Raw genomic sequence first — 19,257 nt, forward strand, 5'->3', positions numbered from 1 at the left:
GATGGTAGCCTGTCAAATAGCACTAAGTGATGGAATATAATTTTATAATAGTTATTTGATGGACACTGGAAATGAAAACTTTATAGTTCTATTTAATTTTGTTATGAACCCACACTTAAGAATACTCTAAGAAGCAATATGTATCTAAAATTATATAGTTACACATTAAGTGACCTTTCACACCATAAGAAAATATGATAAAAAATCTCAAATGACATTTTAAGCAGCTGCTACACATATGCAATTTATATCATATTTGTAAATAGGTACAGATGTCCTCACAGATAGCCAGGTTTGATAATAGTAATTCTGGAACACAATCCATAAGCAGTTTAGGTTCTTGGTTAGAAAATGAACAAGGAAAAGCAATTGTGGCATCAGGAATTTATTTTTCATTCTCAGAGAGAGTATCTTAGACATTATGAATAATGTGTTGCATGCAGACACAAAAGATGTTAGCCCATAAGCAATCATTCTGTTGTGGCAGCAGTTCATAGTTTTATCACACTGACTATTTCTCCATCTCAGTGGCCCATGTAGGTTAATTATACTCTTAAGCCCAGGGGATGACATCGGGTTTGCTCCGAGAGTCATAGTGATTAACTAGTTTTGATGTAATGTACCCCAATCAAAATCCAAAAAAGTTATCTTTTCAGTCAAGTTTCAGTGCTGATGGAGTGAGCCTCCTCTGCCACCAGCAGAGCCATGCCCACACAGCAAAGAGCCACAAGACAGACAACTGGGTAAAACTATTCCTGATGACCCAAATAGTCCTGTTCTATAAGCAAAAGGACCCCGGTTCTATAAGCGAAGATATCCTTGTACCTTCAAAACACACACACACACATATTTTTTAACAATCCTATTTAGTTGGATTTCTATATTTGTAAACAAGAGTCCCAACTTAGAACATATACATTATGAAAATATGTCACATTGTATAAATCTTTAAGTTACCTTAAATCTAAATTATCAAACACTCAAGTCTTTCTGCTTTGAGGAAGTTTATAGTACATGGAACCTGGAGAGACAGAAGATTTAGAGCCCTGGTAGCAGTAAGAGTGCTTCCTGAGATCACATTGTCCAAAGCATTAATACTAATGAACAATGTGAACTTTCAATAGGGATAGGATATGGTATATATTGGAATGCATTTTGGGAGGGCCACTTTTTAATATATATTCTTTGTAATCTCTTAGCATAGTATTTTGAGAGAATGAATGTACTCATCATTTGAAAGTGTCAAGGAACTGGCAGATATGCAGAGTTCAAGGATTTAGAGTTGTCAAGACCCACATTTGAACTGGCTCATTGTTAGCTCGCCATGACTACAAATAACCATAGTACCTCTCTAAGTCACATATGTAAAATGAGAAAATAATGACTATTTCATTGAGCATCCATAAGCCTAATGTGCAACTTTACTGTAAATTATATAAATATGCATTAGAACACCAGTTTCCAACTTACTAGCTATGTGATGATGGCAAATTATTGACCTTATCTAAGTCACTTATTAACCTTTTGTTCTGTAGGGTAGTCTGTTAATTACCATGTAGATGGTTATTAGATAAGGATTAAATGCAATAATATATAGAGAGTAGTTGTTGTAGTCTTGGTATTAGATATGCAATATCAACTGTTATTCACATTGAATAATGTCAATTTATCTTTGTGTATTAAAAAACTACTGGATAGCATCAATTTATATGGTTCATGATCATATTATGTGAGTGCCTATTATAGCATCTGGCAACCATTCATTGTTTGCTTACCTGGTCAACCAATCAGCATTTACTTAGTGTTTTTTGTTTGTTTGTTTGTTTGTTTGTTTTTTTGGACAGGCAGCTTGCCAGGCCAGGGACAAGAAGGGGACTAAGACACAAACATTGCCTTCAGTTAAGAGAGTAGAATGCAAAGGCAGGCAATGAGAGCTAACTTTTTACATACTGTTTTCTTGAACACATGAACTAATGAGCACAGAACAAAGCACTGAAGAGCAAGTGCATACAGTCTAGTAATGTAGCACTGTGGAGAGAATATAAAAGGGACATAATAAATGATGACCAATTACATCAATATACAAGTCAAGCACATAGTAGGATCAAATACATATTTTATGAGGTAATTAATTAATAAGCTTCTACAAATCACCCCAAATTATTTATTGCCAAAAGGCTTAAGATATAGCCAATAATAACAAAAAGGCATAAACATGACAAAGAATTATAAATTTTTATGTAATCATCATCTCTCCTAAAAGAACTCCTAATTTATAGACACAGTGGAATTCAATCTTAACAGTGGAACAACTATTGCATGGTTCCTCAGTATTACGTTGCTGTGGTGAGGATAAGATATTGTACAAAAGAAACAAGTCCCCAACAACTGAACCTATACACCAAAGTGTCTTTTACATTCTCAGTGTGGGCATTGGTAAACTGATTTCACTCTACAACATTCATTTCACTTTAACAGATTATACTGACACATTCTGGGAAAAAAACTCACTTGCTTTTGAGCTGAAAGCTCCCACCAGAACAACGTAGGTATTTCAGGTCAGAAAATTAGTGGGTTTGGGACCAGCAATTACAGGAGGAAAAGGAATATAATCAGATCCTGGTGTGCAGATTGTTTTTTTAGCTTGCAAATTCCTTCTTTCCGGTGTTTCAACTTTCAAAGGCTTATGGTAGTTTAGAAGCAATCCTCTTATAAGTGTACAAATTGTAATGATTATAGGAACAAGTTGTAATTGTTTCTAGCAAGTTTTTAAGAGTCTTTGATGTTATGATTAGTGTTTTATATGGTAATATATTGATAGGGGTGCTTATTTGCTTGTTCCCTTGTCTGCTTTTATGGTTTCTAGGTTCAGTGTACAAATAAATCTTTGATCTCAGTAGGTCTTTTTGGTTAAAAAAGAAAACTGAAAGAAATTAAACATGAGAAGCACAAGGTTTTGCAATATTTACGAAGAAGTGAGATTAGGGATTTCACTGTAAGAGTACAGAGCAAGGGCCCATAACTTGAACGTGGGAAAAAAGAATTGCCAACCACATCACACATGAGGACAGTTCTGTGTTGATCCCATCATGTCCCATCCCCGAGCTGCAGCTCCTCTACAGCCAGGGTGTCAGTACACACAGACGTCTAGGTTGATGTCACACTGAGCAAATCAAAAGCAAAGCTCTGTAAGCCATCAGTTTCCTCTTCCCCATTTGCCTTCTGCCCTTCAGAAATCACCATGGGGAAGAATTCTGTCTTTGCAAAGGTTTCATTTTCAGCTATCCTCTCATCATGTGTGACTTCAGGAAACTGAAATGTAGTGCCTCCTGGAGCAGGCACCTTGACATGAATCACTAAATTTCAAAAGGAATTTACTTTTTGATAGATAATGCCTAAGAGGGGAAATCTGAGATTTCATCAAACCCAGCTATCAATAAAACCAACAGTGAAGGGAGGGTACCAGTCAAGCCACTCAGATATTGGTTTAAGTAAATGTGAAAAGCACTGAGTACTTAACGGTATGGTGCTTTTTTTTTATGCCATACAGAAAAAAAAATTACCCAAAAGATTTTATTGAAACTATAAGTTACAGGGACTTACAAGAGAAAAATGAAGACAGGGGATCAAATTATACTTTGTATTCCCATTCCAGCTTTAGTGGCTCTGTTTTGTAATGTCAGGTTTCAACACTTGGAAAGAGAGAAATAATCTTGTGTTTACCTTTGCTGTACACAATGCAGTTGTTTTTGTTGTCTTCCACTCCTTGCCAAGTCACATCCAGCAGCCACTTGGGACCAGCAGTCAGCACCATTGGGACCTGAGTCTTTGTCTTCTGTAGAAAGAATGATAACAGATGCCATTTGCTTTCGTTGATTAAAAACTTGAATCATAACAGTACTAATCATTTTATTTTCACAAACAACTAAATCTCCCAAACCCTAATCCAAGTCCTTATTCCCCTGTCTCCTGATATCTTTTTAAGACGACAGAAGCTGTACGGCTTTACTGCTTTCACTAATCTGAATGGTAGAATTATTATCAAGGATATTTTTTTCCCCTAAATGATACTGGATCAGATCTCCAAGATTAGACAGATCTCTTGCGGCTCTGAATTATAAAGAGAATGCAGATGACTTTCATTGCAAAGAGCAGAGTGTTTAGAAGTGAACTTTAGACACATTGTACTTTACTATCAACAGGATCTCACTATTTCCTGAAACAGACAGGAAAGAATTTAAAGAATCAGGATCCATTTCAAAGCTCTATCCTGAGCAACATTTATATTAGAGTAGAAACTTATTCTGAATGAATAATGAAACCCCTTCAACCCCCTTCACTAGGTGTGGATATGAGTCTGAATGTAACTGAAATAATAATGCTAATGATTCACTATACATTGTCCCTGAGAAAGACTATAAAAGAGGAAATGTGAATACATTCAAATGCAGAGCAACTAAAGCATGACATCCCTTGGTCTGAGGAGCAGAAAGGCAGGGAGACAAGTGCTATCTTTCTAACAAAATATTTTCACTGTGCATTTTAAATATAAGGCTCAAAAGGTTCATCATTTTTGGCTGTTTGACACCCAAATTATTTATCTTTAAAGCTCTCTTGATAAATTTACATGGCTGAAATAAGCTAGGCAGGAAATAAAGTAAGCCTTAGCAAAGCTGTGTTTTCTGATGAGTCACAGTGAATGGGCATTCAGGCTTTTATCATTCACCAGCCCATGTTCTGTATATCAAATATCATAAAACCACAGCACAGAGTACAATACAAGGGTCTCAAGGTAATTTTTGAACTGAATTTTCACCTAGGTATGATCCTGCCAAAGAAATATCAGCCCATTCTGGGACTTGCCACGTATTACGTGTTATCATAAATTTCCAAAATTGGCATTAACAAGTATTCACTTGAGGAGGTCCATGCAATCTGATGATTTCAAATCTTTCAGGAATCTGAAGAACCCATTTTACTTGCCTCAGGACAACAAAGGCAGCATAGGAGATACCAATCCATTGCTAACTACAAAGTCATATTTAAAACTATACATGCAATAAATTCCTGACCCTTCCTTAATGTATCAGTTATGTTATAATAGGCTAAAACTACCATAAAATATAGTTTAATGGAAAAATCAACTACGGTGGATAAATTTAAAAGAAAGTCTGTTAAAAAGAGCAATTTATCAAAAATAACAGATTCTAGCACTTTTGACTTTTATATTTTCATTTTGACTCACTTTTAAAGTCATAATTTTTCTTAATAGTTTTAACAATCTTAATAAGTATTTTAATAGTTGGCAAGCATAACCCAGAAAACGTTACCTCAAAGCCCGATATGAAAGAAGTGAATTCAAATTGCACTCATGTGTATACACACATACAAGACACACAAACACAGAGGATATTTCAAAAACTTTGCAGAAAATATAATTAAAGATAAGTTTATATTTGGTTCACTCTTAAAATCTGTGTAAATGAAAGATCTTCAAAAAGTTCATGAAAATGAATATTATGAAAGAACTGATTGGATTTCAAAAAATTTGCACAAATAAATTTATCTTTTAATTCCATTTTTCACAAACATTTTGGAGCTTCATGTGTGTGTATGTCTGTATATTTATATTATCTAAGCAAAATGTTATCAAATTTCCCTATCATTTTAATTTTCAAAATAGAATTACTAAAGAAATAAGCTTATTAATATCATAGTGATCCATACCCAATTAAGTATGGTATTTTACTGATACATATTTTTAGTCTTTTAATTACAAGAGAAATAGGTAAGTCTATAGATCAGGTCTACAGATCTCTAACCAGTAGGTAGAACAGTTTGTTGGAGGAGTCTCAATTCTGGTGAATCCATATATGGGGTACTTAGTGATTTTATTTGTAAAATCTATATTCTTCTGATTTTAAATGATAGATTCAAAATAGGTAGCTGGCATAATATCTACTGGATTCTGTTAATTCATGAGAAATAATTATTATAAATTGCATAAATGTTACACTTGATAGTTCTTAAAGCCTCAGGACTTTTTACAGTCAGATTTTACAATTTTTCACAGAAATTCTAATGATCAATATTGGACAGAGGATGCACAGATTAGGAATAGCTCTTGAAGCGTGTTTACATATCAGGTCCAAACTTTCATGCGTAAATCTATAAACAGAAAAGGCAATTAAGATTTTTTTTAGCAATAAAAAATATAAAGGGAATATTATTGATAGAATTTGTGCAGGCATTTTGTTAGACACAACTCTTACACACCTAGTCCTCATATATCTGTATTTGATAGGAAAATTGCAACTGAAAGATTAAATAATTTCCATTAAGTCCAACAACTGGAAGAAGGTAGAGTCAATATTAACTTTTGTTCTAAACACTACACCTCCAGGGCGAAAAGCCGTGATTTGTCTGGGATGGAAGGATCTCCCAGAAGACTACACTTTCAGTGCTAAAATCAGAAAGTCCTGAGCAATCCAGAATAAGTTATTCAACATCACTCATACTGCTATTAAAACAATATTATTGGTTTGCTTCAATCTTTTGAGAATTTGCTAAACATTGGCTGTTGAGTAACTCACCTGAATGATTTCGTTCTACTTTTAAGATTTATTTTTTAAGTATTTAAAAGGCAGAGTTACAGAGAAAGGAGGAGAGACAGAGAGTGAGAGAGAGTGAGAGAGAGAGAGACAGACAGAGAGATATCCTCTTTCCATTGGTTCACTCCCCAAATGGCTGCAATGGCTGGGGCTGGGCCAGGAAGAAGCCAGGAACCAGGAGCTTTTTCCTGGTCTCCCATATGCTTTCAGGGGCCCAAGCACTTGGCCATCCTCTGTTGCTTTCCCAGGTGCATTAGCAGGGAGCTGGATCAGACATGGAGCAGCCAGGACTTGAACTGGTGCCCATATGGGATGACAGCATTGCAGGCATAGGTTTAGGCTGCAACACCATAGCCTGGTCCCTGCTTTATTTTTATAATTCAAGGACAGAGGTGATAATACTTTCTCCATTGTAGACATGAGCAAATTAAAGCTTAGAAAAGTTGATCTGGGTGGTAGCATCATGGCACAGTGGATTGAAGCCACAGCCTACAACACTAGCATCCCTTATCAGAGCATCAGTTGGGGTCCCAGCTACTCCACTTCATCTTCAGCTCCTTGCTAATGTTACCGGGAAAGTAGTAGAAGGTAGCCCATGGACGTGGAACCCTACCACCCATGGGAAAACCCTGATGGAGTTCTAGGCCCATTCAGCCTGGCCCACTATAGGTTGTTGCTACCATGTGGGGAGTGAACCATCAGATGGAAGATCGATCTCTTTCTGTCCCCCTCTCTCTTTGTAACTCTTTCAAATAAATACATCTTTCGAAACAAACAGACAAAAAAAGTTGACTCTGTGACTCAAATTAAAGTAGCTGATTAACATCTTTCCTTAAAGATATGTTATATATTCTGTCTTTCAAAACCTTGGCCAAAATTTATTATGCCTGAATACAATTTTTAAAGAAACTGTATTGAAGAGAAACTAGTTTCTTTTACTCCAAATCAAAAAGGCGGAAGCAAAAATGTATCAAAGACATGCTGAAAGCTGTACCCAAGCTGTAAAGTAAATAATAGGTAGATTAAAAAAAATCTCAAGGAACCAGTTATTACAGTTTTGAGGACATAAGTCAATTGCTTTCTGAAGAAGTCAACTTTCATAGAGATTGACCTGTCTTCAAAGAAGATTACCAAGTGTAAGGAAAAAACGAGTTAGCCAGGATTATATGAAATCTACACTCCAGAAAAATCCATGAATAGAAAACAACAATAGCCACTTCGATCATTAGGTTCTTTTCCCCTATTCTCTCACTAGCATAAGGATTCATGCAATTCTAGAATGTTAAGAGCTAGAAGCACCTTTCAAGTTCATTGAGTTTAATTATCTGATTTCACACTTGAGGAAAGTAAGGCCAAGATGCTTATCTAGTATCCCAAGAGTATAATTAGCACAATATATTGTAAAAGTGAATGGATACAAAACATTGAAAGGTAAAGGGACTCCGAAAGATGGCCATGAACTAATCCCATAGAAGCTATGTGATTTAAGTTACCTTACTTGGTTAAAAGTATTTTAAAGATATGAGGGCCTTGAAACGATCAGTTTATCCCAGATTATCTATGAGTTCAGCCTTATCACAGGAGTCCTTGGAAGTATATGAGAAAGGCAGAAGAGCAAACAAAAGAGGTTCAACATGAAAATGACTACACCTGCCTTCGCTAGCTTTGAAAATGAGGGACTGAGGCCATCACCTAAAGACATGTTGTGATGTTTACAAACTATCTGTTTAAAGCTTGTGATGAAATATTTGTTACTGTCTACTTTTCTGGTCTCCACTTTGTTTTTAAAAGATTTATTCATATGCTTGAAAGACAGAGTGACACAGAGATCTTCCATCTGCTAGTTCATCCCCTGAAAGTTTGCAACAGTCAGGGCTGGGTCAGGCCTAGTCAGGATCTAGGAACTCCAGGCAGGTCTCCCATGTGAACAGCAAGGACTCAAGTCCTTGGTCAATCACCTGCTGCCTTCCTAGATGTATTAGCATGAAAGCTGGATTGAAAGAAGCAGGGCTGGACACTCTGATATGGGCTGTAGATATATCCCCACTGGCAGCTCAATCCATGTGCCACAATGCCCACACTTCTGGTTCTTTATAGTTAGATATGGCCATGTTACTTTACTTGAGCAATGAACCCAAACAAGAAGCAATGTCACTCCCAGCAGAACTTGCAAATAGCTGATGGGTAACTCACCTTGCTTTTGTCAAAGTGATTACGGAAGCATGTAAGGAGGTGGGATCCCTGGTGACCACAGTGGCCAGGTAGCTTGAGAGGGAAACTTTTTTATGTAAAAAAGCTGTTGTGTCCTTGGGTTGCTTAAAACTCCAGAAAAAATGTAGTTTACTCTCACATGCTATAAAATTTTTCTTCATTTTTTTCCCATTTTGAAATAACCTATGAGTTTCATAGGTTGAAGATTATACTTTATATCTAGGCAGTAATAAATCTTACATCTTTCAGTAATTAATCAGTTCCAGGTATATAACAAGATCCTCAGATTTTGGTTACATAGAGTTTAACAAAAAAAGAAAAACTGTATTTTCTGAGGCTCTACATTGACGTTAAAAAATCTGCACTCCTGGACACAGTTTGAACTTGGAGTATCATGTTTAGACAGCCCACAACCAGCAAAACTTGACAAGGACAAAATGGGTCAAAAGTGTCATTTCTGAGGAATAATTAGAATCATCTAATGTGGATAAAAGAGGTCAAATGAACATCCACTTCTCACTAACCTTTGGAGTTACTGGACCGACAAAGGAGGTAGCCTTCAATAAATGTTTATAGTCAAGCCAAAAGGTTAATGGAGATAAAAGTAGACAGCCCAAAGGTAAAGAATAGAACAGAATTCTAACCCAAGAAGCTGGTGACATAATGCTATCTTCGGGATCCCAAATTTTACTGGGAAAAATTGTGAAAGGTTTCCAAAATCAGAGCTGGGAAGAGCTCAAAGTCTTAAGAAAATCTTCCTAGTGAGAAAAGCTCATTTGTTATATTAACAAGAATTATTTGATAGAAAAAGTGGCTCCCATTGACTTTGGGAAATACAATAAACCATTACAAAATCTCACTCCAACACTATGAGAAGTTGTTTGATGCTGATGAAAACATTCCTGGTGTGTTGCTTCTACAAATGAGTAGTAAGTGAAAAGAGCTGAGGCCTGTTGGCAACATTCTGGTGTCACAGAACAATTGTTTTAACAATTCATGGCTAGTTCAGTTCTCTTAGCTATAAACACATATTTGACAGTAGGCATAGAAAGCCTTCAGTGGGTACAGGTTCATTTCCCAGTTGCTCCACTTCCTATCCAGCTCCCTGATAATGGCCTGGAAAAGCAGTAGAAGATGGCCCAAGTTCTTGGGACCCAGCACCCACGGGCCTAGCTGTTTGCTTCGGATTGGCCCAGCTCCAGCCATTGCGGCCATCTGGGGAGTAAACCAGTTGGATGGAAGATCTCTCTCTCTCTCTCTCTCTCTCTCTCTCTCTCTCTCTCTCTGCCTTTTAAATAAACAAATAAATCATTAAAAAAGAAATTAAGAGAAAACCTTCAGATTTACTGCATATATTAGAGTTAAATATTTAGAACCAGAAATACACACACACACACACACAGAGTCACATGTTCTGGCCCTTAGGAATTAGACATTACTACCACTGCCAACCTCCTCCAACTGAATTATTTTTTATATCTAAATGAAAAAAAATGATACTTGGTGTGATTTGACCTTGCATTACCACAGGGAAAATTTTACACAATAAGAGTATCAGTTAATATATCCAAGCAGTTCTCTACCCTGGAATTCAATTCAAATTCAATATGACATTCACAAAAATATTTTATCACTCTCCCTTTAACTTTATGCAGTCTCAAGTGACAGTGAACTGGAATTTATAAGCTCCCCTCACCAAGTCTATTCTATAGGGGTATTAACAACTTAAAACCTTGGACTACCTGGAGTGGGAAGAAATACGCCAAATAGCAATTCAAGGCCCTATACAATTGTATTTTCAGTGTATCATATGTATTCACAACATTGATTTGATTGGAGTTTACAACTTTCACTATGTTGATTTCTACCTCATAAAATTGTGCTTGTTAAATATCTTTTAAAAAGTTATACAGGAAACTCTTATGTGTGAACTTGATGCTGAGATAAAATTGTTCTCCCCACCTCCCAGAAAACAGAGTATCACTTTAAACTATATAAGCAGAGTCACCCTACTCCATGTAGTCTATAAGATCAATATTATTCATATGATGAGAAAAAAAAAAAGGTCTCAGCGATAACACTGAAATATTCTCCAAGACTAATTAATGTGTGGTGTTCAGATGAGACTAGGAATACCATTTGCTTCCATTATTGTCATGTGCTTCCATTTAAAACCAAAATTTAAGGAGTAGGCTTTGGTGCAGCAGTTAAGTTGTTTCTTGGGATGCCTGTATCCCATTTTGGTGTGCTTGGTTCCAGCTTCCATTCTACTAATTCTCTGCTTTGAATCCAGCTTGCTGGTAATGTGGACCCGTGGAAGGCAGCAGATGATGGCTCAAGTACTTGGGTCCTGGACTTCCACATGGGAGACCCGGCTTAAGTTCCCACCTCCTGGCTTTGGCCTGTTACAGTCCTGGTTGCTGTAGGAATTTGGAGAATGAACAAGTACATGGATGATTTCTCTCTCTCTCTCTCTCTCTCTCTCTCTCTCTCTCTTTCTCCCTTCTCTCCCCCCCTCCCTTTCATATACAATGGAAATAAAATTTTAAAGATTTAAAAGTAATTTTAAAATGGAAAGAAAAAGTCATGTAACTACCTTAGGATATTACTCCACTGAGAATTGTAGTCTTCTTTTTGTATACTATCTAAAAACACACTAGGTATGTGTTTGTGTATGTTTTCCATAGATTCAAATAAAAATCTTAGAGAAGTTCCAAACTCAAACAAGAAACACAGTATTATCAACATCTATCATTTGGGAAATAACAAAGCTTACTTTCATAAGATTAGCAAAGTTGCATTGTTTGAAAAAAACGATGTGCTCTACATATTTCAAATATAAGCTCAAATCAATTAAGGATACTCTTCAATTATAAAATACATGAAGGGAACAAATGGGAAAAATAGTAATAATGTGCTATTTCAAGAATCCCTACACTATACCTAAGTATAGAATAGTTTTATGAATGGAAAGCTCGGGGATATTTCATTTGAACAGTGTTTTTTTTTTTTTTCTTTTTTCTTTTCTTCTTTTCTAAACATAGTTCTGCCAAATTTCCTTTAAGGACAGCATGAAAGTGAAAGTCAAGAAAACTTCTGCTAACAAATGTCTTTAAGTTGACTGTGGTATGCGGCATCTCAAACTTGGTACCAAGTTTGAGATGCCGCATACCACAGTCAACTTAAAGACATTTGATTCTGAGGCCAGAGTGCTATTTAGGACATCTGCTATTCTATGGGTCTGCTGTGTCTCCCGCTTTCCATGTTGGATTGTTCGCTCCCTTTTTGATTCTATCAGTTAGTATTAGCAGACACTAGTTTTGTTTGTGCGATTCCTTTGACTCTTAGACCTATCAGTGTGATCAATTGTGAACTGAAGATGATCACTTGGACTAGTGAGATGGCATTGGTACATGCCACCTTGATGGGATTGAATTGGAATCCCCTGGCACGTTTCTAACACCATCATTTGGGGCCAGTCCAATTGAGCATTTCCCGAATTATACATCTCCTCCCTCTATTTTTCCCACTCTTATATTTAACAGGGATCACTTTTCAGTTAAAATTTAAACACCCAAGAATAATTGTGTGTTAATTACAGAGTTCAACCACCAGTACTAGAACAAAAAAAAAATACTAAAATGGATAAAGTATTACATTGTACATCAACAGTCAGGACAAGAGCTGATCAAGTCACTGTTTCTCATAGTGTCAATTTCACTTCAACAGGTTTCCCCTTTGGTGCTCAGTTAGTAATATGCATTTTCTACAGGTTTTCTGAAGACATACTATGCATTCCCAATTTTGCAGAATAAATGTATTTATTTATCCATTTCCATGATCTTTTGAAGTACTTTCACATATTATGGGCATCTCAAGGAAATGTAATTCATTTTGCATCTCTCTATTCTTGGCGTTTCCCATGTAGTAAATATTCATTAAATGTTATTGGATGAAAAATGAATACATGTATTTTTGTAAAAGTATAAAATTATTTTAAAAGCATAAAAACCTAAATAGCACTTTCAAAACAGAAACCATATAGAGAAATCTAAAGGTAACAATGATTAGTTATTGCTAATTGGAATGGTTTTATACATAAATTTATATTACTCATCTGGTAAAAACTGCATCTAGATGACCTGAGCCTTCTTGTTACAAACTTTAATATTCACATGCAGCTGAATGCAGAGTGTAGCCCACGGTTATTGCACCCAATGATTAAATTTTAATAGGTATTTTAGATTGTCATGTGAACATTATTTAAATATCCTTTCCAATACCTACATCAGTGTTTTTGTTCATGTTTCTCTTCTTTTTGTAAAAGAATATGATTGAATAAAAAAGTGAGAAAACAGTTACTACAATTTAATTTTATCCTATATGACTGAGAATATTCTCTAAAATATGCCTGTTATAAAAATATATATTTTAACATAAAAGTTCAGGTTTACCAGGAACGCAGAGACAGTATCTCTCATAGACAGAATCCTGTGGAAGACTAGTAACAATAGAAAGTCAGATTTGAGAAACTTGTCCACGGGCAGAATGAAAAAAGATTGATCTCAATTGGTTCTGAGTTCAAGACATGCTCCTTTAATTTCCCCAGACCAGTAGAGGTGCTGAGAACAGTTTCATGGCTTAGGGCCCCGCAGAAGGCCAAGGTGAGTATATAACTTGACTTGGTTTCTCGTTGTCTATGACAGAAACCATGGCATCTGCTTGCAGATGGGATGATATACCCCAGTGAATTGGGCTCTTGGCTTTTACACTCTGAAAGTTTAGAATTAGGATAATTGATTTGTTCAAATTAAAAAACAAGAAGGACTGAAATCTACCCTCATAGTCAGACTTACTTCAAGCACTACATGTTAGTCTTTAAAATATTTTTGTTAATAAAATGTTTTGCAGATAAGATGAATTTTGTTCAGGTGCTCAGATATTTTCACATTTCAGGAAAAACTTTGCCAGGGTTTAACTTTTCTGGACCTAACTTTTAATAAGGGCTTCCAGTAATTTGTGTCATAGAAGATCTGCCTTCCCAAAAGGCACTGTACTGTATAGTTGAATAATTTCTCCACATTTTCTTTTCTTCAGAAGGACATACCCTTCTTTTTCCTATTTTGGTTGACTGTAAACTCTTCATCAGTTTAAAATATTATTGTGTCAACTATGTTTTAACTTTAAAATATAAGTGAATTCTTAGTAGTCTATGGCTGTAGATGGAAACAAGGGCACAAATCAGGGGAACAATGCTTAATAAAGAAAAAATACTTGTATTTGGCTTTGAAAAATATAGTACATTATTGCTATGAATATTGTTCTCTTTGGGGGGCAGTGGGCAGAAGTTAAGATTTGCTAAATGAAGCAGTCTGAAAGGTTACCAAAAGGTTGACTAGCTCTCATAGTGTATTTATTCATAAATGATGGACGTATCTCAGCATTATAGGATTACTTACTTCATATACAGGATGGCATTTTGGACCACTAACTGTAGATATGTGTGTGTATATTGTATACACTTGTGCTCTGTACTACCTTTAAGCACACCACTTTTTGTGAGGGAGTTAAAATGCCAAGACAGATTAGAATGACTTTCCTTGTTTCTCCAATAGAAATAGCATTTCCTTAAGTAAGCATGAATCCAGTGTGTTGAATATGAATATATGTGTGTGTATGACTAATTATATTTATGTATGGAAAATCTACTAATATACACTCAGAGTTTATATGTAGGTTTGCTAGAAGGTCGTGACATAATCTTGGAGAGGAGGAAAATGAGACCTTTCGAGGATAAGTGCCTGACCTCCAGGTCACATAGCTGGTACCACAGCTCTCTGGATTTCCCAACCCTCCCAGAGGTATATGGGACAGCCTTGCATCAGGAGACTGACCCAAGAGCAGCTCACTTTTCCCGTTTTGGGGTTACAGCACTGAGACTCTTGCACATTGCACTAGGTGCAAGCCCAGAAATCCTGCCAGGAGCAAAATAACACTCCTTAAACACTCTATGACTTTCAGAGCCATGGAAAATAAAAGGTTGAAGTTAATGGTTGCCAGCTTGGAGGGAGTAGTTCTTCATTGGAGCCAAATGTATGTGAAGAACAGATGAGACTGTGGGAGTGAAGTTGGCAAAAGGCAAGGAGAGATGAGTGTATTCATTTTTGAAAATGAAAGTACAATAAATATCTGGATAAGTTAAATATTTGCTATTCAGAAATTTTTTTTTATCTTAAAAAATGAAGTGTTTGTGTCTTCAGAGAGTAATCTTGAATAATGTTATATTCTGTCTCTAAATATAATGAAGTAATTGTTTTTATTTGGGGGCAGATAAATTGTTTTTAATAACCTATAAATGTAGAACTATTGTGTTCCCCTTCCTAATAAGATCATTCTTTCTTTTAGGGAAATTCTCGTATTTAATCAATGACTCATGTTAAGTTGTGTTCCAACAATTTTGAGAACTGGAGCAAATATGCCTCAGCGAAGATGATTATTTGAATTTTTGGTTCATGGGGATAAAACTACATGACATAAGGAGTATGAATATAGTAGTCAAGAATTCTGTCCTTTTATTTCACACTCATTTTGTTGTTGCAAGAAGGCTCAGGTCATCTAGATGCAGTTTTTACCAGATGAGTAATATAAATTTATGTATAAAATCATTCCAATTAGCAATAACTAATCATTGTTACCTTTAGATTTCTCTATATGGTTTCTGTTTTGAAAGTGCTATTTAGGTTTTTATGCTTTTAAAATAATTTTATACTTTTACAAAAATACATGTATTCATTTTTCATCCAATAACATTTAATGAATATTTACTACATGGGAAACGCCAAGAATAGAGAGATGCAAAATGAATTACATTTCCTTGAGATGCCCATAATATGTGAAAGTACTTCAAAAGATCATGGAAATGGATAAATAAATACATTTATTCTGCAAAATTGGGAATGCATAGTATGTCTTCAGAAAACCTGTAGAAAATGCATATTACTAACTGAGCACCAAAGGGGAAACCTGTTGAAGTGAAATTGACACTATGAGAAACAGTGACTTGATCAGCTCTTGTCCTGACTGTTGATGTACAATGTAATACTTTATCCATTTTAGTATTTTTTTTTTGTTCTAGTACTGGTGGTTGAACTCTGTAATTAACACACAATTATTCTTGGGTGTTTAAATTTTAACTGAAAAGTGATCCCTGTTAAATATAAGAGTGGGAAAAATAGAGGGAGGAGATGTATAATTCGGGAAATGCTCAATTGGACTGGCCCCAAATGATGGTGTTAGAAACGTGCCAGGGGATTCCAATTCAATCCCATCAAGGTGGCATGTACCAATGCCATCTCACTAGTCCAAGTGATCATCTTCAGTTCACAATTGATCACACTGATAGGTCTAAGAGTCAAAGGAATCGCACAAACAAAACTAGTGTCTGCTAATACTAACTGATAGAATCAAAAAGGGAGCGAACAATCCAACATGGAAAGCGGGAGACACAGCAGACCCATAGAATAGCAGATGTCCTAAATAGCACTCTGGCCTCAGAATCAGCCCTTAAGGCATTCAGATCTGGCTGAAGAGCCCATGAGAGTATTGTAGGCATGGAAAGCCAAGACACTCTGGGGAAAAAAAAAAAAAAAAACTAAATGAAAGATCTCAGCGAGTAAGATCCCAGTGGAAAGAACAGGGCCATCAAAGAAGGAGGTACCTTTCTGTGAAGGGAAGAGAGAACTTCCACTTTGACTATGACTCTATCGGAAAAAGATCGAAGTCAGCAAACTCAAAAGGCTTCCATAGCCTTGGCAACTCATGACTAGAGCCTAGGGAGATTACTGACGCCACAAACAAGAGTGTCAAATTGTTAAATCAACAACAGGAGTCACTGTGTACTTACTTCTCATGTGGGATCTGTCCTTAATGTGTTGTCCAATGTGAAGTAATGCTATAAGTAGTACTGAAACAGTATTTTTACACTTTGTGTTTCTGTGTGGGTGCAAACTGATGAAATCCTTACTTAGTATATACTGAAAAATCGATCTTCCGTATATAAAGATAATTGAAAAAAAAAACACCTTGGTTTTAAACTGGAAATTGCATAGAAAATTAATCAATTTTTAAAAAATACCATGTAGGATCTCTGTCCTTAATGTGCTGAACATTGTGATTTAATGCTATAACTAGTACTCCAACAGTATTTTTCACTGTGTGTTACTATGTGGGGGCAAACTGTTGAAATCTTTACTTAATATATACTAAACTGATCTTCTGTATATAAAGAGAATTGAAAATGAATCGATGTGAATGGAAGGGGAGAGGGAGTAGGAAAGGGGAGGATTGCGGGTGGGAGGAAGTTTTTGCCGGGGAAGCCATTGTAATCCATAAGCTGAACTTTGGAAATTTATATTCATTAAATAAAAGTTTAAAAAAAAAAGAAAAAGTAAGCTTAGAGAAACTTCAGAGGCATATTCGTGACTGGAGTCAGGGAGATTCATTAGAAGGATATAGAAATAGTTTCGCTGTTTATTAGTTAAAGCAGCAGAGGTGAGGATGAAGAGGGGATGCACTCTAGAGGAATTTAAAAACAAAATGATTGAATTAGTAGTGATGCTAAGGGCAGGAGAGGAATCAACTCATAGCTGTGCAGGGAGGGAACAGTGATCACTTAGTTCAGCCATGAGTGCTGAAAGTCTTCATTTTCCCCTCTTTCAGGCATATTTTGACAAAAAACGCACACATTTTGGTTGCTTAATGGTTCACCTGCTCATGTGTTCTACCTATGTATATCTTACAATGTCTCTACTTATTTTACAAAGCAAAAATAAGCAAGTAATACATTTAAAAAATGCATATTATTAAAACGGTGATAAGATTTAAATTTTTTTGCCTCCAAAACAATTTAAGCTTTAATTTTCTTTTACATCAGTTATTTCAAATAACCTTGTATTGATATTAAACATATCTAATTGCTACACATATCACCTAAATTAGTAGCAACAATCAAGCTTATTATAAGTTTACTGACTGACACATTAGGAAATTACAATGTATATATGCTTAAACATTACTAAATAATAGTGTTGCAATAGATGAGACTGTTCAACAGCTGAATTTTGGGAGCTAGGATTAACCTTCATTACAAATTAGGCCTATGGTTAAATGCACAGTTAGAATCACTGAGGCTTTCTCTTAAATAAAATGAAAGTCCGTAATATATGGCTGTTATTTTATAATTATATCTAAAACCCAACCATACTTATTCTTTTTTTAGATTTATTTATTTATTTGAAAGTCAGAGTTACACAGAGAGAAGGAGAGAGAGAAAGAGAGAGAGAGGGAGGTTCTCTATCTGCTGGTTCACTCCCCAGATGGCTGCAATGGCTGGAGCTACACCGATCCGAAGCCAAGTCCCAGGAGCCTGTCCTGGGTCTCCCATGTGGGTGCAGGGGCCCAAAGTCTTGGGCCATCCTCCACTGCTTTCCCAGGCCACAGCAGAGAGCTGGTTTGGAAGCAGCCGGGACCCAAACCGGTGCCCATATGGGATGCTGGCACTGCAGCTGGCGATTTCACCCACTATGCCATAGCGCCGGCCCCACTGATCTTTTTATACATTTTTGTTTTAAACCATGTATTTCCCCTTCTATCAAACATCACTTCCCTTCACATCCATTTAATTATTTTGACTGTTAAATAAAAAGTTTGACAAAAATATTTTGAAAAAATATTACAAAAGTTGAAATATTTTGGGAACTGTAGCCAAGATGAATTATGTAAATATTCTTTTCATTAGATACTCATTATTTTACTTAATGTGCTTTATTAATTGTCAAAAAGTGGTTTAAATATTGCACTTTGGGGCCCAATTGACAGAGTTTGACCCACATCTTAGTCTTCTGGGGCCCTAATCACTTAGTAATTGTAAGATATTGGGCAAGTTACATAACTGCTTTGTATCTCGGTTTCTTCATCTTTAAAATAAGCATATTAAAAGTATGTATGGGGCAGGGGCTGGCGCTGTGATGCAGCAGGTTAAAGCCATGGCCTGAAGCGCCAGCATTCCATATGGGCACCAGTTCTAGTCCTGGCTGCTCCTCTTCTGTTCCAGCTCTATGCTATGGCCTGGGGAAGCAGTAGAAAATGGTCCAAGTCCTTGGGCCCCTGCACCCACATAGGAGACCCAGAAGCTCCTGGCTCCTGGCTTCGGAATGATGCAGCTCCGGCTGTTGCGGCCATCTGGAGAGGGAACCAGTGGATGGAAGACCTCTCTCTCTGTCTCTACCTGTCTCTGTAACTCTGTCTTTTAAATAAATAAAATGCATCTTTTAAAAAAAAGTATGTATGGGGCCAGCATTGTGGTGCAGCAGGTTAAGTCACCACCTGCTATGCCAGTATCCCATGTGGGTGCCAGTTCAAGTCAATGTTGCTCTAC

The 19,257-nt window shown here is 36.2% G+C and overlaps 1 protein-coding gene across 1 annotated transcript in view; it reads right to left on the reverse strand.

Moving 5' to 3' along the window:
* The window catches only part of ZFPM2 (zinc finger protein, FOG family member 2), a 510,399-nt gene that overhangs the window by 171,175 nt on the left and 319,967 nt on the right, over positions 1-19,257 (reverse strand). Inside the window, exon 5 of the mRNA XM_062188119.1 lies at positions 3,724-3,835. Within this exon, the coding sequence (XP_062044103.1) occupies positions 3,724-3,835 (112 nt within the window). The remainder of the gene's footprint in view (positions 1-3,723; positions 3,836-19,257) is intronic.

This window comes from Lepus europaeus, chromosome 4, assembly GCF_033115175.1.
Source record: "Lepus europaeus isolate LE1 chromosome 4, mLepTim1.pri, whole genome shotgun sequence".
Lineage (NCBI taxonomy): Eukaryota > Metazoa > Chordata > Mammalia > Lagomorpha > Leporidae > Lepus > Lepus europaeus.